Source organism: Podarcis muralis, chromosome 4 (genome assembly GCF_964188315.1).
Source record: "Podarcis muralis chromosome 4, rPodMur119.hap1.1, whole genome shotgun sequence".
NCBI classification, from domain to species: domain Eukaryota; kingdom Metazoa; phylum Chordata; class Lepidosauria; order Squamata; family Lacertidae; genus Podarcis; species Podarcis muralis.
Window position 1 is genome coordinate 52833340 of NC_135658.1, and position 26750 is coordinate 52860089.

The window sequence follows — 26750 nt, forward strand, 5'->3', positions numbered from 1 at the left end:
ATGCGCTGTGGCGCTGGGTGATTCAGCACCAGGGAAGGGCCTCGGTCGGGCAGGTTGCGGAGTTCACCATAGCAACGCGGGGGAAGCAGCCGCCTTGAGCGGTCTAAGGGTCTTTGCGAGGTTGCATGGTAGTGATTTCTGAGCGAAGTAGTTATGAAAGAATAAAAACTCCAAAATACAGATTCTGAAGATTTTTTTTTTTTTTAAAGGGCGGTCGCGTGATTCTTACAATCTTTTCGACAGACACTATTCTCAGTACCACCAACCAACCTCGAGAGATGCAGCTGCTAATGATAACAGCAAGAATATGCACACTGTGCAGGTTTTGCTCAAAAACCTGCTTGAGGTGGCAGTAGGAAGCACATCACACGTAGCAGTGGCATCATTGCGCCTGCAAAACAACTGACTCCAGTGTGGTGGAAAAGACTTCTTTGAGGAGTCTCCACGTGCCACCCATTTCCCACATTCGTGTTCGTTTCGTGGTCAGTTGTAGGAAAGGGGGGTGCATTGGAGAGGATTGAAAGGTGGAGTTGTTCATTTCCTGCAGTGATCACTCTGTTGAAACGGGGAGTAAGTGGGCAGTGCTGTAGGTGAAAAATGGGGTGTCAGCTGTTGCTAACGCCATTTGCTTTATTTTAGTGGGCCAGGTGTCATGTTTGTTTATCTTGGTAATGTGTTGGTTGTCCCCCCTGCATTTAGCTTTGTTTTATGACAGGGTTCTTATTTATTTGACTTTTTAATTAGTCCTTAATTTTTGTATATTGCCATTTTCCCTGCTGTGGGGTCGAAATATTAAATGAAGAACAGGTTATGAATAAAATGATGATGATGATAGCCTGTCACCTGCTGGCATGGTTTTCTTTACCAACTTGACTATGTGTCTTTTCTTATTACTTACCGGTAGTTCTGTATTAGTGAAAACATAAAAGAGTTAACGACATCTTGTACTTCCCACAAGGAATGTTCACATTTGTCATTCTGGCACCAGAGACCATCGCCATACACTGACCTTCATTTCTGCTGATTGGGTCTGGTATCTTGGCATTCCTCAAGGATGCCTGCTCAAATGAAAAACTGCACAACTACAGAATCTCTTTATAGGAACACTTAAGTACAACTCATCATAATTGTTGGTTGGGGTTAGAGCTGGCTAGGAGGTTGTACTGAGATGGCTAACAAGACAAATTCATCCAGTTTTACTTACGATTTTGAATATTACATGGATTATTTAGATCTACTTCCAGTTGATGCAAGAAAGCTGAAGGCAAACAGATGTAAGTATTGCATTATGTGACCAACTAAAGCAAAAACAACAAAAAGGAAAACATCCTTTGAAAAGTTTAATGTTTTTGTAAACACACTTTCTGCATGTAAATTGCTTATTTAGATTGGGGTTTCTGACTACTGCATAGTAATTTGTTGACTACCAAATTCAGTACCAGTCTTGTGCAGGTTGACTACTAAGACAGTCCACTTACTTCATTGAAACTCTTTTCCAAGTATGTATACATTAAAATTGGATGGAATGTATATTTTTGTTTTCAAATGACTTAACTGCTGGAATACATTAATATGTTTTGAACACTGTAGTAAATGACAGCTTCCCTCTTACTGTTACATTAAAACAGAGAATATAAGTCATGCACTTCAGATGCTATACTCATGAAAGCAATGTTTTGCTATTAATTTTTTTAGTATTTGGAGTTTCAGGAGGGTGTCCTCACTTAAAGCACTACAGCCCCTATTCCTTGGGAAAGAAGCCTTCCTTGAGTGGACGCAATATTGCTTAGTAATCTATAATAAATCTATAATAAATGCCTTAAGGATTTGTAAGGTGTTATAAATACTGTATTTCTTTCCACAGATTCAATTGTCATAGCCCTTTGGATTGGGCTTGCTTCTTTTGTGGCATTTCTTTTCCTTATTTTGTTCTATATATCTCGGACTGGTTCTACACCCGTGAAGTAAGTACAATGCTTTGTGTTCTGGAAATGCTTTGTGTTCTGGAAAGGAAATGTAAGGTTGTATGCCCTTATGAAAGACAGAACTTGGATGCAAAGCAAGCATCCTAGATTTATATCCTTAAGCATCTAATTAATGAACACTTGGGCTACGTTGCTTCTAAAATTCTAAAATACTGTATCATACATTCCCTGCTTCCATTAGGCTCACAATGTCCTGGTTTGGATTACTACTGTGTCACTTCATTGCTGCTTGTATTATTTCTGAATCAGGGAACTGGGGCTAACAAACCAGAATCATGATGACTTATTAGCTGACATTAAATCTTAGTTCCCCAGATCAGATGTAATACAAGCCAGAAATCACTGTCTGAATTGAGTGCATGTCTTGCCTGCTATAACCCATCTCACACTATTTCTCTGAGGGGGTCCAAATAGGAATTGCATGTTAGTGTTCCCAAAAATATCTTCCTACTGGCCCTGATGTCTATGAAGCCCTAATTCTGCATGAGTCTTTTAAAGAAGTAAAGTGAATGTAGAAAATCGATGTAGGGTGATGGCTTGAATTTTTTCCTCTTGTCACCTATTCAGTTTGTTTTTGAGTCAACCAACCATTCTAGCTGTGAGTCAGGTGTTTTGGTTTTAGTAGGCGGGCATCTTAAAACATAATACATCAAAAGCCTTAAGAATCAGCTTTCAAAACTTCCGAAAAAAATAACAGTAAATATTTATTCAAAATCCAGCTTACAAGTACACTGTAACTTTCGTGATACGTAATTACAAATAAGTTATGAGTTCCAAAATAGTTCTCTTTATGGCAGTCCCTCACCCCTGTCAAGATCTGAAAGCATGACACACACTTTACATTTAAGATTGAAAGACAGGGTGATGAATTAAGAATGGGTAAATGTCTTTGCAGAGAGAAGCTATAGCTTCAGGTTCCCATGTTCTTTGATCATCATTCTTTTGTTTACCATTTGCTGTTCCATGTATCAGTTTAACATGGGTTATAAATGTGTCTGGTTGCTTTGCTCCCAGCCAAAGATCTCCAATGTAAACAGAAGTGAGGAATATGCTTGCCCCTAGGAAATAAGAAAATAATTGTCACAATCAAGATCTTTTCTTAAAAGTTGATCTATATCCTTCATTTACTCTGCTTATTTTAAATGGCAGAGTTTCCAATACATTTTTTAAAATGGAACATTTGATACTTCATTAAGGGAACATGGGTTATTGATGTTAAACAGCACTTTATCCCTTAGAATATCCCTTAGCATACTCAGGCTTATTTAATTTCTCAATCAATTTTAATGTCACCAGAATATCCTATTCTACATTACTAGTTAATCTCTTAGTATCTTCTGGAATTACCATATTATAGCAAAGGGCAAAATTTCAAGAAGTTTTATGGGGGAGAAAGATGATATGCTTAGTTTCCCCTCAACATCCTTGCTGAAAATAACATTACCTTTCTTCGTTCTTTCTTCCTCTGTTACTGCCGAGAGGCAGAACCTTTCCACAGTCTCATGAAAAGCATTTTTGGTCAGGTTCTGGGAATCTAGTAGGTGTAGCATGATTCCATTAAGCAAAGCGAGATCACTCAGTTCCATGGCCTTCTCTTCACAGGCATTGTAGACGGTACTGTAAAGCTTAAATATACCACTTTTGAGAGTTGAATCTTTAAGAATCTCATCTACCACAGTGCTGTTTTGCAAAGCACTCTTTTCAAACCACTTGAAAGTCAAAAGTACATTTTGTACGTTGAAGCTGCTGTCGAGAAGAGACTTCACTAGCCATCTGAATACTAAGTAAGCAATCTTACACGTAAGACCAGGATTGTCATCTCCATTGTGCTCTTTTGAATGCTTTGCTGGTATATTCAGGAATACAGGTTCCCAGTGGAAAAGCACAGATCTCAGGACAGATCTGCATTCTTCTAAATATTTCTCCCCCCGCTCAGATGCTGTTTCTCCCTCTGTTTCAATTTCATTCTTCTTCCGAACAAGTCGGGATGATGTTCGAAATGGTGCTTGTGTTTTGTTTTTGTCTTTAATGTTTTCTGTAGTAGAAGAGAACAAACAAAATACTTACAATAATTTAAAGAAAAATGAGAAAATTTGAACTTTCTGAAAAGTATTTGTTGGTCTTATTGTGAAAAATGTTTCTCAGTGGGTACTTGGATGTCTCCAAGTTGCAGCAAGCAGATGTCTTCACATTGGTACAGGAGAGGTTTCAAAAGGTGTAAACTGATTTTTTCACGTCTCTGCACAACCATCATCTTGCACCTGTCTTAACCTCTCCTGCACTGCTGCGAAGACATATTCACACCTAACGGAGAATGGTAATAAATTAATCAATTCAGAATTTATTTAAAAGCGAGACAGAAGGACAGATAGAACCTCTTGCTGAATTATGCTTATAAAGTTGGAAAGTAACAGGTTAAAAGTTCAACCAAATCCCAGCAAGATAAATAGCTCAGTTACAGGAAGCCAAGACCTGAACATTTATTTTGAGATTATCATCATTTGCATTTGCATATCATCACTCCATAGATTTTGCATGAATGCTGCCAAAAATATTTTCTCTAAACAGACCATATTATATGCCCTCTCTTTTAAATCTACATTAAAAACAAACAAACAGTTTCCCACTATCTTAAAAATGAGAACTCTTTCTTTTATTTACCCATCTCAGTGCTGTTTTATGTGTGGGATCACACAAACTAAAATGGTTTCTGCTTCCACACAAGTCTCTGCTCCTTAATTATCCACCCCCACAAAGCCTCAGGAAAGGGAAAAGTGTTTGGGTAAGGCCTCAACTGTCCTAAGCAGATCCTGGCAAACTGACATGATGAAAGTCACTTACACTCAGAGCTTCATTTTATATAAAGAGCATATGGTGATGTTCTACCACTAGACAAAAAAAACATAGTGCAAGGGAGATATGAAATCCTTTTTCTTGGATCATGTCTGATATATTTTAATGATTTCTACTCCCTTTTCAAACATCCAGAGGAAGCCTGCCTGGGGCCAATAATAATATATTTTTAGTGTGAGGTTAAGGGCTTCCTCTTCTTCCATGCATTTGATGAAATATGATGAGCTGGCTGTTGTGTTCAGTATTTTCAGAATTCAGCAGAAAATAGCTGACCTTATTTAAAACACATGATGTGTTTAGAACTTACTAAGCAATTCTTTCATTTGGTACTGTTGAGCAAATATCTGAAGAACATCTTGAAGTTCCACATCTTTGCCAATTATGCTCCACTTGTGCAAGAGCAGCAGAACATCTTTGTTTGAAAGGACATGCTCATTCACAGTGAATCTTCCCATTTGTCTGAAGGCCTCAAAAACCACAACGCGGTATTCCAATACAGAACTCAACGTGCTGAAAAACTGAATCAATATGGCAGAATCCAAGTTGGTCCTATTTGGCAGGAGATGGAGAAAACAAAGGTTACAATGCTCAACCCAAATGGTAACTAAACTCAAAATTTGCTTTTGTTTGGAAACAAGTGACAGTTTATTTAATTTTTGTCTAATACAAAGTAAGAGTCTGAGGGAGATAAGATTGCAACAAAAAGACAGCAGTGAAACATGAAGGCTACTGATTTGAGATCATTTATTATCAGGTTGCATAATTTGCTCTGGTTTGCATGCAATATTAAACTGTAGTTTAAAATAAAACTATGGTTTAGTGTGCATGAGCGCTTCTCTTCTCTTCCACTGTTACTATGCCCTGCAGGGGAGGATACAAGACAAAGCCTGGCTTGTCATGATGTGCAAACCTGGGAGGAAACAAACCTCAAGGCTGGGTACACAGTTCACATCAAGCCAGATTCTGGCTTGTTTCCTCTCCCATACCGTACAGTCAAGAGTGAGGTAGGAGCAACATGCTTACAGGCATTAAACCATAGTTTATTTTAAATGATGCTTTAATGTCGCATATGAACCAAGCCATAGTAGGAATAACACTTCCAAACAACAATACATGTGCTGGTTGGATTCAAATAACCAATTCATTTTCACAGGTTTTGAATCTATTTCTTCCTTCCAAGCATACATACACTTTTCAGGCAGGGCTACTCTTAGGGTATGTCTTTCCTGAAAATGCTGGTACACAGTAAACAGAAATAAAAAGCTAAATTTGTAGTGAACTCAAGTAGTGAGTGCATTGTAGTGAACTCAAGTAGCAAAAATTACACAGTACACGGGTTAGGTCAAATGGAAAACTGGTAATTGAAAAGAGACAAAATCAGGCATAACATCTTGTCAGGGGTGAAAATGACTCTAAGGGTCAAGAACTGCCAAAATTCACTGATAACTAAGGCTCTGAAGAATTGCAGTGGCTGAAAAATACCATATGCAATAGTTTTGAGAAGGCTTAGACTACTGAATGCTAAGCAGACTTCAGCAGTGCTTCTCCATGGCCCCCACTCACAGCCTTGATTACAATTTAGAAAGGTGAGAAAGATATTCTGGAAAATAAATAAAAGCACAATGTATTGAAGACAGGCTCCCACTGAGCAGAAATGACGAGTGGACCACTTAGACATTAGCAAGTACCAACCAATGCATTTCAGATCTCTGCAGAAAAGCTAATCTTTAAAAAAATGATTGTTGCCATTTACAATGAAAAATAAAAGGTGAATTTTGAGATATTACAAAAACTCAAGGCTCAATGAAATTTAATTCCAGATACATTAAACAGAAGGAAATACATACCGAATGTGTTTAAGAAGCATTAATAAAATGTGAAGAAATTCACTGACAAGCTGGAGAGGAAGGAATCTCTGATTCTCTAGTAGCTCCTTCGTATCAGGTGTTCCAAGTGACTTTTGTTTATCTCCTAAATTGGTTACCCAAAGAGTATGGACTAAAGAGGTGATACTGCTTAGCATCTTGGATTCCAGAAACCTAGAATGAAGGAAGGAAGGAAGGAAGGAAGGGAGCAAAAAAATAAGTTAAAATAATAAAAAATGTTCCATGTTTATTTTATAGCAAACCAGATTACAATAGTGCACCAAAATAGCATTTAAAAAATAATATTTCTCAACCATTATCCACCAGTCCTATGAGCTGGGTACACAAAATGTTACCTTTAATATTGTCTTTCACCTGAGGGGGAAAAAATTAAATGGAAGGGGAAAATCCAACACTGAATCCAGGGTGTACGTTCCTGTTGATGTATATTTAAAAGAGTCACTGTAGGATCTAAACCTTGAGTAGACTTTGAACATTCATTTAGGTAATTCACATTTCCCACATCAAACACTACAGTGTGTGTGTGTGTGTGTGTGTGTGTGTGTGTGTGTGTATGTGTGTGTGCGTGTGTACTGAGAAATTGTGTGAAAACAGAAACTTAGTTCAACAGTTTTTTGGCTGCAAGCCAAAAATGGGATCCCATTTCTTTTAATTCATACCAGTTTAATATGGGACCTAAGCTGAAGAGTGCTGAAGTTGTTAAAAGCAAAGCACAGTAGCAGCAACCATGGGCAGAACAACCCAGTGTCATTTTCCCACTAACAGCATAACAATCCTCAGAACCTCTTCATTAGTCCCTGGACAATTTAAGTTGAGTTTCAAGAACAGGAGATTCAGCTTTTAAATAAAACATTGCTAAAGCCAGTTTTCTATTATTCAGTTACATTACATTTCAGAAACATATTTAGAGGCCAAGTTTTCTTCAACAAACAAGGACGACAGAGTATTAATAAAAATGTTTTCTCCAAAGAAGCAATAGAACACTCTGTTAAATTCCAGTTAATGAACTCAAGTCTTTGGAGGCACATGGAGTACAGCTTCAGACTACACGGCAACAATAGTTAATAATCCTTAACTAAGTTGATAATTATATGTACAGGCTAACACTTTAACAGAATCAAAGTTTTTAAAGTATCTCTAAGTAAAAGGATTTAAAGGGCTTTAGCTGTTTCATTGTGCAACTGTATGCACGTTTACTCAAAAGTAAGTCTGTTCGTTGAAGCTGGCATCCTTGTAAATGTTCTTAGGATAGCTGCCTTAGTGGCATACCATGACCTCTACGAGCAAAAAATGCTTATCCTAATTTCTTGCTCTCGCATATGCACATTTAGAAAGGTGAAAGAAAGAAATTATTTAGCAATCAATCATGAATACTCTTCTATGCACCTTTTATCTAGTACAGATATTATCCAAGTTAATAGGCTGTGATCTCTTATTAGCTGATAGGCAGCTTTGGTGATGTATGCAGCATTTTGAAGTATTTCCAGAATCCGATGCTGAAAGACAAAAAAAATAATAATATTATTATTTAGTTACATAAGATGTCCTTAATAACTTTCACAGCTGCAATTTTAAGCCTTTGGGAATGAAACAAGGGGAAAACAACTAGATCTAATTATCTGCAAACACAATAAAAGAGTTCTGTGGCACCTTCGAGACCAACAGTCTTTTGGAGTGAATATATCAAAGATGGCGTCACTCTGGAAATTATTTTCTCATGAGTGTGGGCAGAATCTACAGTATCCATCTGAACATTTGTCTTCAATACCTCGCCTTAAAACGCATGCAAAATGGTACCATGACTCCTCCAGAATGCAGACAGACATTCTAAGGGTACTTGGTGACCTTTACCTTGCTTCCATGTGTTAATATAAAGAGTACCCCAATATTTTTGGTTCTAGTGTTTTGAACAATTTTACAATACTTCCCCCTCCCTTTTTAGCACACTCCTTGGTCTTAGGAGATAGCTTGTTATTTTCAAATTTTGTCTCAAGCTTTCTATTCATACATAATGACTAAGTTTAAGAAAACCTTACTAGCAAATATTGGGGTGAGGTGGAGAAGAGAAACAGTAATGAGATATAAATTAACCTACAGGCAGTGACTGATTGATGCACAATCACGCATCCACACCAAACCCAGAAGTGACCTGAAAACATCACCAAAAGGTTGGAACGAGGGAGGAAATGCTTTATGCAGGTCTCACAGACAAGCGTGGGAGTCTGGAATGTAACCCCTGCACAAAACAAGGATTGCTTGTATCTTCATAAATTACGAGTAATTCTATGCACATTCACTCAGAAGTCAGTATTGTGTCCAAGCTTATTCTCAAGTAAGCAAGCATGGATCGCAGCCTTAGAATATTATTACTACAGACTATGTTGAGCTCTAAAGATAGCCACAGATGTTACAATTCTTGACACATTAAAGACTTAACTGGATGTTTTACTTTTAATATATGACTGAATGAGAGTAGTTCTTAGAGAAAAAGTCTTAAATGTTTTCTTTTTGCTTTAGGTTAAAAGCTTTTAGGAGTATCTATGTGTTTCAGTTGCATTTTACCTGGGAGGATTCATCACACAGTGGACTATGGAAGAAAGACAGAATGACATGGAAAATTCTCTGATAATCATATAGTTCATAGCAGTGTTTGTCTTTGAGTCCTTCCCCAATAATTGCAAGAATCCATTCACGCTCCATTTTGTGCTGGAAAATAAAGAGGGAGCATAAATTACTATTGTAACTTTTCCACTCTATTTCCACTCTATAGGAATGTCTCCAACAGACTGGATAAAGATGAAAAAAGAAGGAAAAAACCACATGATGCTGCAAACAGAGACACAAAAACCTAAATTCCAGTTTTGCCAGTATTTTGTGATGCTGCTAAATATAATACACATTTCTTACTTTAAACTGATTAAACAATTTTCACCATTTTTCTGCATTCAGAATGTGACTTCATATACAGTCACAAGAAGTCACATACTGAATGTAGGGGAAAATATGCTCCACTTCTCTGTCTGTATCTTATTGCAAACACACAGATAACCAGCTTCACCATTTTTTCTTGTGAATGTAACATCCCATGCCTGCCGTGGTTTGGTTTAGTTTTTATGTGTTTTGTTTGCTGTATTTTGTTATTGGGGTTATATGGATAAAATTTAATAAAAATACTTTTTTTAAAAAAATGATGCAAATATGGAATTTGGAATGTGTTTCAAAAATGTGGTGAATGGCAGAAGGAAAAAATAAAGAGGCCATGCATGAACCAAATTGCGTAACAGGAAGAGGCGGCTGCCACATGGACACTAATCTCAGTGTCTGAACAATGACTCTTTTACCACGCTCAGAGAAGATCCTGGGTGCTGCAACCAACTATAAAGACTATTTACATAGTGATTTGGTTGCAACAGACAGGAAAATAAAAGAAAGATTCTCAGAATTACTTGACAGGTACCAGATTTTTGTGTACAGAGAACAGAAAGCAAACAATTGTGCTATTCATGAATGACAGTTTACACCACACAGATTTCTATTACCTCTGAATCAAAACTGTAGAAAAGCTGAAAAAATCCAGGCACCTTCTTCAAATCCAAATACTGATGAGATAGAAGGAACTTGTTCAGCTTTGTGTACATGTGCTCCTCTGGGAAGAAAACAGAATGGTTATCGTAGCATGAAAAACACCCTTATCATTTCCATTATTAAACTCAAGAAATTTCTATGCTCATCTTAAAAACCTCTCATTTTACAGCATGACAAGTCTGACAAACATTTCATGATCACAGGGATATCTAAAATGGAAGTAACAATTTGACTAAAAGCCATTGTTTTTCATTCTGAAGCAAAACCAAGTGAAATTTAAGAGAAACTAAGAAAGATTAGAGAGCAGGTGTAACTTGTTCTAGAATACCTGGCTTTAGCATTTGGTGGGCTACTCTTGAAACATACAGTGCCAAAGGGAAAGTAAATCTGAGATTTGGTTGTCTGATTCCATTCTGCACAACATCCATAAGGTAAGCCAACTGAAGCACAAGACAAAAAGAGAGAAATAATTAGGAGATTGGTTGTATGATCCTATCAGTGACTGCTTAATTGTACACACAGTCCTCCTATGACAACACAGTCTGATTTTCATCAGGAACTGCAGAAAGTATATGTTAATCATAGTATAGAAATTATACTCAATTGAATTAGAATACCTATCCTAATATGACTGAATGGAAGTGATGAAGAAATGATTACTAACACAAATGAATGAGAAATATTAAGTTCTGTATTTCATTCGTGGGTTGAGTCCTATACATAATTTGGAAATCTGGGAGGTGGGCAAGGAAGTTACATAGTACCCTGAAAATCAGAAGCATATTGACATCTTTGGCAGTTAGCAATACAGTTATCCTAGGAGCAAGTTTAGTCTTAGGCATGTTTTCAAACCACTGCATACTTTAGGAAAGCTAAAGTTAACGCCTTACCTGCTTCTGTTCTCTAAACCGAGCCCCTTCCAGGTGAGAGCGGAAAGAGCTCAGGACGTAGTATGCTGCCGCTCGCATGTTACTGTCATAGCTGCTAAGGGCTGCTACTGCCAGACCCAAGGCATTGACGTCAACAAACTTATGATATGCTACAACACATTCTACATAGGAAAAAAGGAAGGGGAAGGAATGATTTAAAATCTAAAAAGGAAGCTCTCAAAATCTTTTACAAGGTAATTTTTTAAAGGAAGACTAAATTATAGGTATGCACATTAAATCATAGCAATTTCTAGAAGAGGAGTGAATGAATGCCTGATTAGAAAATTGTCCTCTTCTATTCTTCTGCAACAAAGAATTCAAGATAGAATCTCTCTGAATTGCCTCTGCTTAAGCAAATAAAGACACAAACCCTCTTGCACCTGAGTTTCTAAGGAGCCTTCCATTCTGGCACCACCCAAACCATCTCTCTTTGTAGCCCTCCTTCCCCTACACCAAGGTGCACATACAGGGTCAATTAAAACAGATCTAATTACTCTTTACCCTGCTTTTGTTTGTACCATGTGGTGTTTGATACAGCTTGGTTATAAGGATCTCTATTTCTGTCTCATCAGTGCATGTATATTTGTGGAGCAGTGATTCTACTTCAAGCTAGTGATTGAGAGTTTGGAACTAGAAGGCAGAGCAATTACAGCTGAATCTTTTCCCCATGAGCCACCCCTCTTCCCTTACTAAAAGAGAGATTCTGTCAACAAGGAATCTTGTTCCGTATTTTTGGGGCTAGCCCTAAATTTATGGAATGAAGATTAATCTGGAAATAGGAGTATAGGTCATGGAAGGAAACATCAATGCTGGACCCGGCCTTGGCAAAATGAAACTTGACAGCAAGTTTAATTTATGTTGGACATACAGTTTTGTTTACAAAACCTTGGAAAAATCAAGGGGAAACGGCTGCTGAGATAATGATCGGTTCTAGAGGTGTCTTTTTCCCCTTTTGTATTTCATTTGGGGCTTTTACGCCCAGTGAGAAGCAATTATGGAACATTTATTCACAGGAAACTTATAAACACATGTAGGAAGCAAAAAACATAACAAAGACCCTTTCGGCCACCTGCTGTAATGGCCCAGCATGTTTGGGGTTGTTCCATAGAGCATGTTCAGAATGAACGGCTGTCAAAAGATTTCATGGAGACAGCAGGTTCTTAAAAGATTATTTGAAGGATAAAAGGAAGGATTGTGTGATGCAGTAAGTGGGAGAAAGCCTCAGGGAACTGAGGCAGCAAGAGAGGCAAAGAGGAAGCAAAGCAAGATCTGCAGTTTGGATGGTGTTAGTGAGAAAGACAAAAATGATACAGGAATCATAATGGGGAAAATATCTGGTTTTGACTGTAGTGGGGTGGACAGTCTTTAGCTGGATGCTCCCATGTCCTAAGCCAGGCATGGCCAAACTTGGCCCTCCAGCTGTTTTGGGATTACAACTCCCATTAGGACCAGTGGTCAGGGATGATGGGAACTGTAGTCCCCAAACAGCTGGAGGGCCAAGTTTGGCCATACAGTGGTGCCTCGCAAGACGAACGCCTCGCAAAACGAAAAACTCGCAAGACGAAAGAGTTTTCCGTTTTTGAGTCGTTCTGCAAGACGAATTTCCCTATGGGCTTGCTTCGCAAGAAGAAAGCCCTTAGGGAAATCTCCGGGGACCTCTTTTAAATGCTGGCGGTGGGGAGCAAAGCCTTTCGCCCCCCTCCAGCCTTCAGAAGAGGTCCAGGAAGGCCGGCGGGGGCCGAAAGGCTTTGCTCCCCACTGCCAGCATTTTAAAAGCGGTCTGGGATAGCAGGGAATTGCGCTGCACTTTCCCGCTATCCCGGACCGCTTTTAAAATGCTGGCCATCGGGAGCAAAGACTTTTGCCCACCGCCGGCCTTCAGAAGGGGTCCTGGACCTTCCCGGGACAGCGGAGACTTCTCCGCTGTCCCGGGGGCTTTTAAAATGCTGGCGGTCGGCAGCAAAGCCCTCCTGTCCCCGGAGCTTGCGGGGCGGGAGGTGGGGAGAAGGGCTTTTCTTCCCACCGCCAGCCTTCAGAACAGCCTTCTGAAGGCTGGCGGTGGGAAGAAAAGCCCTTCTCCCCCCCCCCAGCCTTCAGAAGAGGTCGGGGGACAGACTGTCCCCGGACCTGGTCTGAAGGCGGTTTCCATAGGAACGCATTGATTGATTTTCAATGCATTCCTATGGGAAACCGTGCTTCGCAAGATGAAAAACTCGCAAGAAGAAAAAACTTGCGGAACGAATTAATTTCGTCTTGCGAGGCACCACTGTACCTGTGACCTAAGCAAATGCTTTCACACATTCACAGAATGCCTTGCTGCCACTGACCAGAAAAGATTTTCTTTGTGGTAACGCAAAGTCTGCAAGGTAAGAGAAGCTATGGCAATGAGGCCACAAGGAAAAGGAAACAAGAGTCGGTGGACAGGTGAGGTAACAAATCATCCACAAAAACAGAGAATCAAAGCAAGCAGTGCTTTTCAAAACAATATTGTTTCTGGTGGTGGGGAGAGGTTGCCATTCCAAAGATGAAAAACTGTCTTCTCCCACCCAAGACTAAGAAAAAGCTCTGCTTCACCCTATTTAAATCAACCTACTTACTCCCACTACCACATACCCTTCAATGCTGTACTCACTACACAGTCTCTTTTTCTTCTTTCAAATTTGATTTGGAAATCCTGCCTGCTTATTAAAAAAACAACAACAAAAAACAAACAAACCCGAAACACCTGTTCATGTGGCCTATCTGTGCGTAGCTTCCCAGCCACTTGGATTTCCTTCTATGCCTCCCTCCACCCAGATTTCAGATAATCAATCCAGCAGCAACCAATATTCCTCATAGCACTGACAAATCTAATGATTCCAAACTCCTGCAAAACAATGTAACAAAATACAGGACAGGAGATGCTGTGGGGGGGAACACACACACCCCTTCAGTGAAAAATTTTGGTTGGGAAAATAGAGATGATAAGTGGCAGGTCCCAAGACAATGCATGCAAACCCAAAATGGTGACTGCCAAGTGCACCGGCAGCCCTTCCAAGCCTGCTCACAATGCAGAATCACAAAACTGTGTGCGCTGCAGTGTCAGATGATGTTCTTCCTCCATCTCAAAACCCCTTCTTCTTTTCTTTAAAAAGTATAATTAAAGCCTTTGGGGTCAATTTGATATCTGATGTCTGCTCTGAATGGAAGAGTAAATAGTTTAACGAGCAATTACATCATCAACTAGCCACCTGTTTCAGAAGATGCCATGACTCCTGGGCAAACGCAAACCAGATGCCATAATGCAAATGAGCTCCGGATTTTGAAGCATTTTATAAACAGATAAGACAGACATATAAAGCGTACTATGTTAGCTCAACAGATGTGCATAAAGAGCTTGCGTCCAATTACACAGGCCTCAGACTAAACCATGAACACAAATAAAAAGCAAAGGAAACAGCACTGGAAACAGCAAGAAATATTCCAAAATCCACAACTGGCCAACATATTTGTTAGAACCAACCAAAATGTTGTGTGCTTTGGGTTCTGTCAAAACTTTTGATTGGGCTGGAAGTTATATAAAGCAAGGACAGGGGGAGGAAGAAAACTAACAAAATAACCAACAAAAAATGGTTCAGTGTAATAGCCTGCCTTGTCAATACAGTGGTACCTCAGGTTACATCCGCTTCAGGTTACATGCGTTTCAGGTTACAGACTCCACTAACCCAGAAATAGTGCTTCAGGTTAAGAACTTTGCTTCAGGATGAGAACAGAAATCGTGCTCCAGCGGCACGGCGGCAGTGGGAGGTCCCATTAGCTAAAGTGGTGCTTCAGGTTAAGAACAGTTTCAGGTTAAGTACGGACCTCCGGAACAAATTTAGTACTTAACCTGAGATACCACTGTATAAAAACTGCCTGCTCTTTTATTTGTGCTCTCTACCTTATTGTTTTGCTTAAGACTGCAGAAATATCTGGGTAACAGACTTTATATTCTCAAAAATGGAGATCAGCCACTGCCTTTTTTAAAAATCTCACAAGCTTAGCTGCAACCTCAGACCTGCATAGCAAATCTTTGATACAGTTTTCAAGCCATAACTTTTGGGGGTCTATGTTTACAGTTTCACACTAAATGCTTCCTAGAATACAAGAAAACCATTTCCTATACCTGGTCTCAACAATTCACTGAAGAGATGAAGGAGAAAACAGGGGTCATAGAGATCTTGAAGAGCCACTTCGCTTTTGCCTTTGCTTAGCAGCATCTGTTCTTCCTAAATACAGGACATAAAATAAGGTATGACTGAATTTTAATTGACATGTTTTTTAGCTGCTGTGAAAGCCTTCTCATAACAGTCCACATATAAGCACTGCAGGGCATCCTAAAGCTGGGTGATAGCTGTGTTACTGCTTTGGGTTGGTTTTTTTTTTACAGCTTTCCCTGACCTCAATGACTTCTGTGCGATAAGAAATTAAGAAGAGCCTGCTAGATGAGGCCAATGGTCCATCTTGTTCTCACAGTCACCAACCAGATACCTAGGGGAAGCCTGCAAGCGGGGCTTGAGCAGAACAGAGCTCTCCCTTCCTGTAGTTTTCATCAACTGGTTTTCAGAAGCACACTGCCTCCGATGGTGAAGGTAAGACCATAGCCTGCTAAAGCAGTGTTTCCCAACCGGTGTTCCGCGGCACACTACTGTGCCGCGAGACGTTGCCTGGTGTGCCGTGGGAGGGAGGCGGGCGAGTCGCACGGCGTCTCGGCGTCGGGCGGCAGCGAGCCCAGGAAGCGGCCCAGCCGGCCGGGGTCGCCCGCCTGCAGCAGCGCCTCGCACCCGCACGAGACCTGCTCCGCCGAGAAGCGGGCGAGCGCGGAGGATCGGGCGCGGCAGAGGCCAGCCCCGCGCTTGGAGAGGACGCAGCAGCCGTCGCCAAACCCGACCCTCCTCCTCCTGCTCCGCCGCCGTCCTCTGGCTCTCGGCCGGGAGGAGCCTGCGGCGACGGGGCGGGCGCCGAAGTTGGCAGAAGTTGGCGCGCCTCCTCGGCAGCGCCTTCGTCCTCCTCCTCCTGCCTCTGCTCTCCTCCGGCGGCGGGGGTGCGCCGCCCTCCCCGGCCGGGGGGCTCGGCGGGGCCCGCGGGGAAGGAGGCCATGTTCGCGGCGCGCGGGATCGCGGCCCCCCTCGCCCGCCTCTGGCCCGCTCCCCTCCCCCTGCGCGCTGCCCTAGCCGTGCGGGTCTCCTGCCCCTGCGCCGCCGTCCCCTTTCCACATCCTAGGAGCCGCGGTCCGCCTACCGCCCCCGGGCCACGGCGCGGCTCCCAGCCCGGGCTGGCCTCCGCCTCCTGGGACGCGCGCCCACCCCCGCGGCCCCCCAAACTTCGGAGCAACTCTCCAGACGCTTCTCCCCCGCCTCGGTCTCCCTCCTTTCCACTTCTCTTCCCCCCTTCCTTCCCTCTTTCTTTCTCTTTCTCTCCCACCCGCCTTTCCTTCTATTAACTTTCCTTTCCCCTCCCTTCGTCCTTCCTACTTTTACTCCTGGGCTCCTCCCCCCTTTGCGCAGCCACAAATCAATCTCTCTCTCTTTTTTCCCCTCTCTCTCTTCTTTGCTCAGACGCAAAAAAGCGCCGCTTTTTGGAAATCCGGACTGCTGTCCCCGCTGAAACGATACTTTAAAAAAGGAAGAACCCACTGGCTCTTATTTCTGTTTAAAGCAGTAGATCCCGAACTCTTTTGGCCCACTGCCCCCTTGGTTCCACATCCCCCAGTGTCCCCTATGCTTACTCTATAGAAAGCATTACAGGGGTTAACGCGGCTCGCTAAGGAAGATATTAATAGAATTCTGCATTTGGGGGGAGACCCTAACAGTCATCTACCATTACCTTCTATGCTGTTACTATTTTTTTATTTTTTTTTACATAAGTAAAAAGTGACCTTTCCCCATCTGGCATGGTGGTGTGCCTCGAGATTTTTTTCATGACACAAGTGTGCCTTTGCCCAAAAAAGGTTGGGAAACACTGTGCTAAAGGGTTAGAAGCCACTGATCCTATGCATGTCAATGCAGAAGTAAGCCCCACTGATTTCAGTTTCCAGGTGTGTCTAGGATTTGCAGCGTGACTGCTTCTCTCTTTTGAAAGAAAAACCTTTACGTTTCCTCAATAGCTGCTACAATTTTGACCCAAGGGTTTGGTGGTTAATTCCTAGATCATAATTAGCACCCAACTCTGGAACCTCACTGAACTGAAAGGACTGCAGTTTCGCAGCTTTCAAGCAGACTATGCAGTAGTTACATTTAAAAAAAAGAAAACAAAAGAGGAATAAGGCCCTTTAATATAAATCAACCAGTTGCTATGACTGCCACTGTGAATATTAACAATGCCACTTTCAAGATAAATGACTTAAGACTAAAATGGTTCTACTGTACGTGTGTTTTTAAAAGGACAGAAATCTGCAGTCAGATTAAGGCACCTCTGTGGACAGGAGATGCCGATGCTGTGGGAAATGGAGAATGGTCCTCATCATCATTTCTCGGTCTAGCAGACACAGAATTTCTTCCATGCTTGGCTGCTGCCACAGGGACCTTCCCAGACTCTTGCATGTCTTATGGTGCTCCACAGCAGCTGGACCCCAAAGCAGGATTCTGGAATCATATTAAGATGCTATGTGTTTTCCAACTTTGTATATGAAGAGAAGATAGCAATTACACAAAGCAATTTGACTTGTAAATGGTAGAACAATGTTTTCCCTTTCTCTTCACTTCTTTATTTATTACCAGAGAAACCAAAGGTAGGATGTGTTTCCTTGACAACCTTAGTTTTCCTTCCAAAGCACTTTGAAACAAAATTAAACTACGAAGCAACAGTCACTCTGCTGTGTTCCTTTTTAGCCATCTTGGCTCTTAGAGAAAGGCTGCAATACTGCCTCCTACACAATATCACAGTATCAGCAATAAACAACACGGTTGTTTTTTGGTAGCTGCCACAATATCGCTCAATGAAAGAAAATGCTTTTTTCTATTAAAAAAAAAAATTAGAACTCATTTCCAAGGGTTCCACCACTAAAGAAGGTGGGATAAACTTCAGGAGGTGGGTGGGTTCACAGAGGAAAGAATAGATACCTTTTAAAAAGAATGTACAGTATGTTGTGAACAGAGAGGCAGACTCTTGGAATAACCCATAAATGATTCAGGATGAGTTGAAAGAATCTGTCAATGTTCAGATTCTAAAGTGGATCAGGTGAGTCAAGTGTGGAATTGCAGCCTATCAGATTCCATTCCCATCCCTACCACTAGTTTTAAGGAATATCTGTTCCTCTGCACAGGTTTAAACTCCACTCAAAATGCCCTTTGTGTATGCAAATACCTGAGGCACGTAATCCACAGGAAGGCAAACCTGACACACACTGTACACACTATCTACCCGATACACTGACCAACATGGCAGTCAACTAACCTGAAGTTTACAAGGCTTAGACCATTCTTTTCATACAATTTAAGCAGCTGCAATATCTTCTGGTCTAAAAATAAGAGAAAAATCAGATAGATAAGATAGACAGACAGACAGACAGACAAATAGATAGATAGAGGGCCAACGTGCAGCTTTTTGATTTCTGCAACATTGAGTAAGAACTTTAACCTTAATCAAGAGAGGTTTTTCACCTGGCATCTTTTTGAACATAATACTTTGCAATGAAGGCAGTGCACATGTTCTGCTGCAAGTTATCATCTAAAGGCACAGCAGATGACATATGAATGCCTGTGGATCAGTATTAAGAGCCACATACTGAAGTCTTGGTGGCATTCTGTTGTGCAAAACACACAACACCCTACTCAGTTTCCCTCAGGCTACTGCTCTGTACTTCCTTTACCTAAGCCACGACCCTCAGACCAACCAGTCTCTGAACCTCCAAATACAGTTCCCTTCCAGCTACCACTCCTGCTACTTCTTGACCACTACCCGTGTCTCCTAAGACACTGTTTCTTTCTCTCCTTTTATCTTTGTTTAGTCCCATTTCAAATAGTTCCCTTTGGACAATGGGAACAAAAAGAGGATAGGAAAATTACTTCACTTAAACTCCTCAGAATGAATGCATGCACTTATTTCTTTGGTCATTTTCCCAAACCACCCAGGAACAGCAGGATTTGTCTGAGCTACTACAGATGACACACATGGTAGTTTGGCTGCTGCATTGTAAGAAGTCTCAAAAATTAGGTCATGCATCTCTTTCAACTGCAAATACGCTTACCTGTAATGCTCAGTGTTGCACCGTAGGCTCCAAGCAACACAGCAAAATGGTTGCTCTCACAAACTGCAGGGCAGAGTTTCACTAGAGTCAGCAGGATGTCCACTAATGCCTCTAAAGCAAAAAGGGAAAATATTTTTCTCCCTCTTCCAAATGACTTAGCCTCTTGTCAAGCAATTTGAAAATACTATGGTTGCTCCGGCGCTTCCTTGCAACAATGGTGCTGGTCACTCACACTGCTAGGATGTTCTCTGGGGCAAGACCTGCTGAGATGAATGGAGCACCATGAGAGCTTTCATGAAGCTCCCATTCATTTTAGCCACGCAGGAGAACTTTCCAGTGGACAGTGACTGTTGCCAACAAAATGGAAAACACATGATGATATAACATTGTGAAATGTTAATCGCTTTCACATAGGGATTTTGTTTTTGAAGAAAATGAAGGCCTTTTTCAATTCAGAAAACATGTGTTCCAATATGAAGGGGGCCTTGAAAAATATCATTTTAGAAAAAGAATTTAAGGAATATAAGAAAATGGGATAAATAAGTTGGGCCTAATAAAGGGAATTAAGTTTAAATATAATAAGAAGAGGTTTAAGGAATGAAACAAGAACTTGCTGAATTAAGTTTGAAAATTGGGATGCATGGGCGGGGGTGGGGGGAAGTCAATGAAAGAGGGTTATGAAAGAATCTATTTGTGATTATTTCTCTATCCTTTTTTTTTTTCCTTTTCTTCTTTCTTTTTCTTCTCTTTTTTCTTTCCTTTTTTCCTTTTTTTTTCTTTCTTTTATGCTTTGTATTAAAATTTGAAAATCCAATAAAAATTATATTAAAAAAAAAAAAAAGAAAAATATCATTTTATCACCAGGAACAGACAGTGTGGTGGGGCAGCGCTGCCTTTCTGACACCAATGTCCCTGCCTCTTACCAAGACAAAGGTATGGGGGGAAAACACAGTTTAAAGGGAGCACCAGATTGGCTCTAATGGCGCACCCATGGAGCCCTGATCTCACTTCTGCTTTGCCCCCTCGCTGTGTAGTCCAGGTAAGCGGCAGTTCTGCAGCACTGATCCACACGGTTCCAGCTACTCAAGCTTCCCACACATTCCATTCAAGTTTTGTGCAGAAATTAATTGGGCCATCCTTCCTTTCTCCTCTAATCCCCATCCAGTGTAACACGGGAACTTCTGCCCTTGTGCTAACTAATGGGTCTCGGGGTTAATTAAACAACTTTTGCAGAGATTTTTCCAGGGTTCCTTTTTGTAAGTTCTTAAATGATGCCGTGTAGCCCAGATCCTTTCAATTTGCATTAATCCACCTATTCCTGCATCTAGGATAAATTCCACTATGTCACTTCCTAAGAAAAAGGGACAAAGCTGAGATTCTGAGGATTTCAACTAGCACTGTCAATACCCCAGTAAGACCAGGTAACCCAAAACAAGTGGGCTATTTTTTAGCATGCTTAATTACAAAACAGAGAAAGCTGTATACAATACTGCAATAACTGTTTCAGAAATATATAGCCAAAGAGTAAAAAATAAAGTAAGAAATGCTAAGTTCAATGATAAATAAATGCAATCCAAATACAAAGAAATAGTAAGAAAAGGCACTGGAGCTGAAAAAATATACAGAAAAGGGACAACGCAATGATAATGGAGAAGAGTTAGTAATATTTTAAAAGGTAAATGCTAAAATAATTATGTTCTAGATATAACAGCTCTGAAAACATCTAGGTGGGCTGGCAAGTGGAAGGATGAAAAACAACACGTGAAAGACACTTGGGTTATATATAGATACACAAGGAAACAAATGAGAAGGTGATACCTCTTTCATGAATGTTTGTGTCATCACCTTCTTGCGACCTCAGCATAGTTGGCAAAAATAAGGAGTGCTGCGTGATCATCATATAAAGCACCGACAGCTTCACTAATCTCTGAGCAGCAGGGATTCCTTTCTGGTACAGCAAATTGATAGCTGCATTCAGAGTTTTCAGAAAGCCCTGGTCTTTATAACGGTACCTACATGACAGAGATTTAAAGAGACGTTGAGATAAAAATCATGCACTCTGCCTGAAAAGTGAATGAAAGGAAGAATTATATCCCAGGTGTTGGTTTGGTCTGTGAAGCAGCTTGCCACACCTTTTTAAAAGTACTGTATATGATATCAATTGGTAAACATCTATTAACAGAAGCAAAACTACTGCCTTGTAAGCCATAAGCAACCCTAAGCTCAGTGTTGTATGTGATTGTAGCAGCAAAAAATTCTCTTATAAACCTAAACATGCTTACTTGAGTCCCATCTTCACAAAACTGTGCCAGTCTTCTGGAGCCACCTCAGTTACTGAGTTCTAGGTAGGTAGGAAACAGCAAAACAACACTTAAAACATAAGACAGTGGGGATGTGGTGGTGCAGGGATAACGCTTCGTGGGAATGCAAATTGCAACATTAGAAAACACAAGGGGGAAAAGCAGCAAAAATCCCCAGAATTAAAAATAATACGTCATCTAGCACAGCACATTACAATGGTTACAACAGGCTGAAAAGTCATTAAGTTGCCTGTCAAGGCCATCAGCAATTTTCAGGTGGTCCGTAGGAGGTGGGGAACCACTGAACTAAAATCATAAACCAAAATACAGTGGTACCTCGGGTTACATACGCTTCAGGTTACACACTCCACTAAGCCAAAAATAGTGCTTCAGGTTAAGAACTTTGCTTCAGGATAAGAACAGAAATCGGGCTCCGGCGGTGCAGCGGCAGCAGGAGGCCCCATTAGCTAAAGTGGTGCTTCAGGTTAAGAACAGTTTCAGGTTAAGAACGGACCTCCAGAACGAATTCAGTACTTAAACCGAGGTACCACTGTACTTGCATGAGGAGGCAAGACCACAAAAAATGTCCAGGCAGCAGTCAGAATTAAAACATCAAAACACAACAAAGAGAGAGGAAATGCTCAGCCAAAAGCAGTCTTGATGCAGCATGTTTAGCAATGTGTTCCATAGGGTGAGTTCCCTGCAGAAGAGGCCCTGGTCACTGCCAAGCATTCTTCATGGGATCTGGAGGAAGGCCTCAGATGATGATTCGTGTATGGAGGGAGGCTCATATGGAATAAACTATGCAGTTCCTAAGCTGCTTACGCCTTAAGGGGTTAAACAGAACCCCTTAAATTGAGCCCAGAAAGAAACCTGCCATCAATCAGATCACACAAAACTGGCATGATAAACTCAAAGTGCCTAGCTGAATCTTGCCCTGGCTGACATTTGTGAACACTTTTCAATGGCGGCCCTATGCAGAGCATGTTGCAGTAATCTAGCCTGCAAATCACTGGACTATGGGTGTCTGTGGCAAGGTTTGGTTTTGTCAGGAAGGTCACAGCTGAAGCTGGAAGAAGGTAGAGAAAGTAGGTAGAGCAAGGAATAATTTTCTAAAGAAATTTGCACTTTCATGTGCAACAGCCTGTGAATATGCACCCTCTAGTGGTCACATTACTCCCCTGCGGTTGTTGCTTGATACGCCTCCCCCTGCTTAGAATAATGTCCAACAACTTGGGGGGGGGGGGGAATCCCCTAATTCTCACCAGTAGTTTCTCTAGCCTCAACAGCACGGCACTCTCAATTTCCGAGCGGGCTTCTTGTTCTCTGTTACTGCTGTACGTGAGGATCAACCACTTCATGCAGGCAACTAGCAGGCGTTTCCTCCATGAATGCAACTTCTCTGCAGAGCTCTCCAGGGCTCTGGATACAGCGTCAGCAATCAACCAGCTAGAGAGATTTGAAAAGAGTAATGAAATGGTAGCTTTTGTGTCAACTACTGCCCCCCAACCTTAAGCTTGAATTGCTGGGAAATGGAGCGTTTATTAGTTGCTTTCTAATACTAATAATAATAATAAATTTTATTTATATCCCGCCCTCCCCAGCCTTAGCCGGGCTCAGGGCGGCTAACAACAATAAAACAGTACAAAAGTACAACATAAACAACACTCTAAAATCATTCATTCTAAAATTAATTAATTCTAGACCTGGAAGGTCTGCTGAATCAGGAGAGGATGTAAGCAGTGCCCTGAGTTCTCAGAGAGCCATGAGGATAGTCCCCCTATTGAAAATACACATCCACTGATTGGTCTAGAGTGACTTCTTAGGCATCACGGAGGGTTGCAGAAATCTTATGGATGCTTTGCTAGACTGTTAAACACAATGGGATGGAATACTTTGCAGATCAGGAGAGTAATTGCAGAGTGAGCCATCATGACCACCACATATGGTTTCTCTCTTTGTGATAAAATGTCCATTGCTATCCTGCTGCAAAAGAAGCTTCATTTCTTTGGCCCAGTTCACACAAAATGCCAAACTTAGTTTGATGGTACATGGACGAGCCTTTTGCTCCCTTCCCCTCCCCTGCTCTGGTTTCCTCCTTCAGTTCAGATTCAGCAGCAGACAATAGTTTGTCATAACATCTGAATGAGGCAAACAATGGCTTGCACAAACCCATACTTTGCCTAAAAATCAGGAGTGCAAAACAGGTCGAAACCACGGTTTGCAAACCTTGTTTGCAAGCAAATGACAATATCAGCACATTTCAGATCTAATGGTGAACTATGGATTAATGCTGAAGAAATGATCCAGAGAACTGGCAACTGGCTGATCATGGCAGGGGATGATGGCGGAGCGTATGGGCAGAGTTCATTCAAATAGCGTCAAACAGGTTTGGCGTCATACTTGAAGCAACTCTTTCTCTTCTGATAACAGACACAGATCAATGTTTAAAAAAGAAAAATGCAACAGGCATTCTGATCTAGCCAAGCTGCAGTAGTGAAGCTTACTACAATTTATTAAAGTTTATCACATTTTAATTTTATCTTGTGTAAGTTTCTAAAGCATAGCGGTCATCACATTCGCCCAACATTTTTATTTTATCTTATTATTAATTTTTACCTTATTTCATTAATTCTGATTATTAACAATGAGCATACCCCCCCCCAACATTGATGTTCCATCTGGTATTTACCTCCACTGAAGTGACTCAGAAAAAGGTGATATACTTTAGATGATTTCTATCTATTTGAAGTATTAAAATACTACCTCACATTGACAGCAGGTACCTGAGAATTGAGGTCATGTGCTTGTGTTTATTGTAATCGACTGGTCAATATGGAGAACTGGAACTAATAAGCTGAAAATAAGTAGACTTACTGTTCATGATTTCCCGCCGTCTCAAGAGATAAAAGTAATTTCTCTGTTAAATTAGAGAATGGCTCGGTTTCTGGAGGTGGCAGTAACTTGGAAAGAACTTGGCAGTGCTCAGCGAATGGCTGTGATGAACCACTATTCAGAAGACTGCCCAGCAGTTGTGGCCACAAAGTTTCTCTCAAGATGGACGTAACAGCTGAAGAGACTGTAGGAAAGGACAACGCAACAGTCACAAAGGTGGATCCATCAGCATTTCACAGGCCTATGCTCTGATGCATATACTAGAGGCCACTGAACAGCCTCAAGTCCTTGGAATGACATACTAGAACTACTGGCCTAAAGAGAAATCACAGACTCTAATATCTTGGAAAGGGACAGCCAAACAAGGTTTACACCAGACTGCTCCAAGACTGGGTCCTGGTTAAGAGTTTCTCACATTATTTTGGTTACATAATTTTATAATATAGGACTATGGAAGCAAACTAAGACCAGCAGGAGAACTTGTAAACAAAATTTAAAGGTAGAAAAAAACAAATTCCCTAGTAATAAAGTTGCAGGGAAACTAACATCTGAACCATTAACTGGTCCACTTAACAAACAAGGTTTGAAGTTTTTAGTCTGAAAACCCCCAAACACTGTACCACTGGCATTTACAACTTTATTTTTCAAAATCATACTCTTCAGCCAATGGCACAAAAAAGTTGCAATCCCTTTTTTTAAAAAAGCTGATCAAGAGACGTAAGTTGACCATGGTTACCTTCTGACAGGTGGCTCAAAGTGTGCTGCTCTCGACAGTCCAAGTATGTATTGACAAGTGGCAGAAAGAGGTCCACATCTTTTCTCAGAAGCTTGCCAGTGCCTGGCTTCAGACACCAAAGCTCAAACTGCAGCAAGTGAGTCAGACTGTACCGAATCAGCACAGCCACAATGGAAAGGGACGTTTTCGTTGAATGCTTAAGGCAGGAAAGCTGCACATCCACTCCAACTGCCTGGGCAAAGACAGGCTCCTTCTGTATCGCATGCAGGAAGACCTTTTCCAACTCTTCTGTGACTGCTGTGGACAAGAGAGTCCCCATCCCTTGAATGTGCTCTCTTGAGAGGAAGAGGTCTCCCTTCAGGGATCCCCTTTGGTAGCTGTCTGTGAGCAGCTGCACCAAAGTCTCCCCGTAAGTGCTCAAGTATGTTTCTTTTCCAGAAATGCTTTCAGCTGTCTTGGAGGCCAGCATCGCCTTGGGAAGCTGCAGCATAGCCAAAGTCACTTCCTTCAGTTGTTGGGTATCCATGTACAGTTGCAGCTCTTGCAGTGCCTCCACCTGCTGTGACCTTTTGGGATGTAACCTGCAGACATCTTTTCTCCCAGCATGCAGTTCTTCCAAGACAGTTTTAGTGACGGCTTCAAAATATCTAGAGAGCGTGTCTAGCTGGTTCCTGGCTTGCAACATTGGGCAGCCCACCTTCAGCAACTCAAGAATGCCACGGTTTAGGTGAGCAGCAAGCAGCTTCACTTTAACTGGGCTTAAACTATGGGGAGGGAGAGAACGTTGTTCTACAGCCAGGAACCAATTCTCCAGCGTAGGGTGTTTGAAGACCAAAGGAAGCACTTCTTCCAGGATCTGCAATGGAGATGGTTACAATTAAAGACATCACCCAACTGATTTAAGGTCCCTGTTAAGCTGCCCAGAGACCCAGGACCTGTCAGAAGCATGGGAAGCTCAGAATCCGTCATGTGATAGGCAATCAGGACTATGGCTGATTAATATTCTATGGCCTTTTAAAAGTGTTTGTGGGAGGGAGATTATTGTTGTGTTTTTGCTCTAACTATTTATTTGTGCTTTTATCCTGTATTTTTATCTCGTGAACCACCCTGGTATATACATATTTTTATTAATGCTCAATTGAGGCCGGAGAACTGCATCAGCTCCAGTGATCCCTCTGGCCCTTGTTCCTGCAAGGATGCAGTGGCCCTGTCCTTTCATAACCCCCCACCCTAAGCTTGTCAGCTGGCTGTGAGTTTGGATTGCTCCCTAAGAGAGCTGCCCTTGTTATTTTACGGGTCAAGGAAGTCATGGTCTGGAATGAACTGAGCCAGCTCCCAGACAAATGGCCAGTGAATGGAAGTGAAGGTGCATGAT

The 26750-nt window shown here is 41.4% G+C and overlaps 1 protein-coding gene and 1 non-coding gene across 5 annotated transcripts in view; one reads left to right on the forward strand and one right to left on the reverse strand.

Moving 5' to 3' along the window:
* The first annotated feature begins 22 nt into the window (after positions 1-22).
* LOC114596039 (uncharacterized) lies at positions 23-9912 on the forward strand. 2 transcript variants are annotated; one of them, XR_013392582.1, is made up of 4 exons: positions 23-1274; positions 1696-1964; positions 5304-5438; positions 9495-9912. It is a non-coding gene; the product is annotated as an uncharacterized LOC114596039 (transcript). The 2 variants fall into 2 exon arrangements; XR_013392581.1 differs by having other exon boundaries at positions 1865-1964.
* URB1 (URB1 ribosome biogenesis factor) overlaps positions 2665-26750 on the reverse strand; it is a 51520-nt gene continuing 27434 nt past the window's right edge. For all 3 annotated transcript variants that reach the window (XM_028727020.2, XM_077927305.1, XM_077927304.1), the window contains 18 exons: positions 25376-26231; positions 24622-24823; positions 23010-23193; positions 21727-21785; positions 21263-21456; positions 19445-19555; positions 18652-18715; positions 17669-17840; positions 15383-15485; positions 11200-11360; positions 10638-10749; positions 10264-10370; positions 9287-9430; positions 8111-8220; positions 6686-6877; positions 5146-5387; positions 3430-4020; positions 2665-3043 (listed from right to left, as the gene is read on the reverse strand). In XM_028727020.2, coding sequence (XP_028582853.2) covers positions 2829-3043; positions 3430-4020; positions 5146-5387; positions 6686-6877; positions 8111-8220; positions 9287-9430; positions 10264-10370; positions 10638-10749; positions 11200-11360; positions 15383-15485; positions 17669-17840; positions 18652-18715; positions 19445-19555; positions 21263-21456; positions 21727-21785; positions 23010-23193; positions 24622-24823; positions 25376-26231 — 3819 coding nt within the window. In that variant the 3' untranslated portion in view covers positions 2665-2828. The remainder of the gene's footprint in view (positions 3044-3429; positions 4021-5145; positions 5388-6685; positions 6878-8110; positions 8221-9286; positions 9431-10263; positions 10371-10637; positions 10750-11199; positions 11361-15382; positions 15486-17668; positions 17841-18651; positions 18716-19444; positions 19556-21262; positions 21457-21726; positions 21786-23009; positions 23194-24621; positions 24824-25375; positions 26232-26750) is intronic.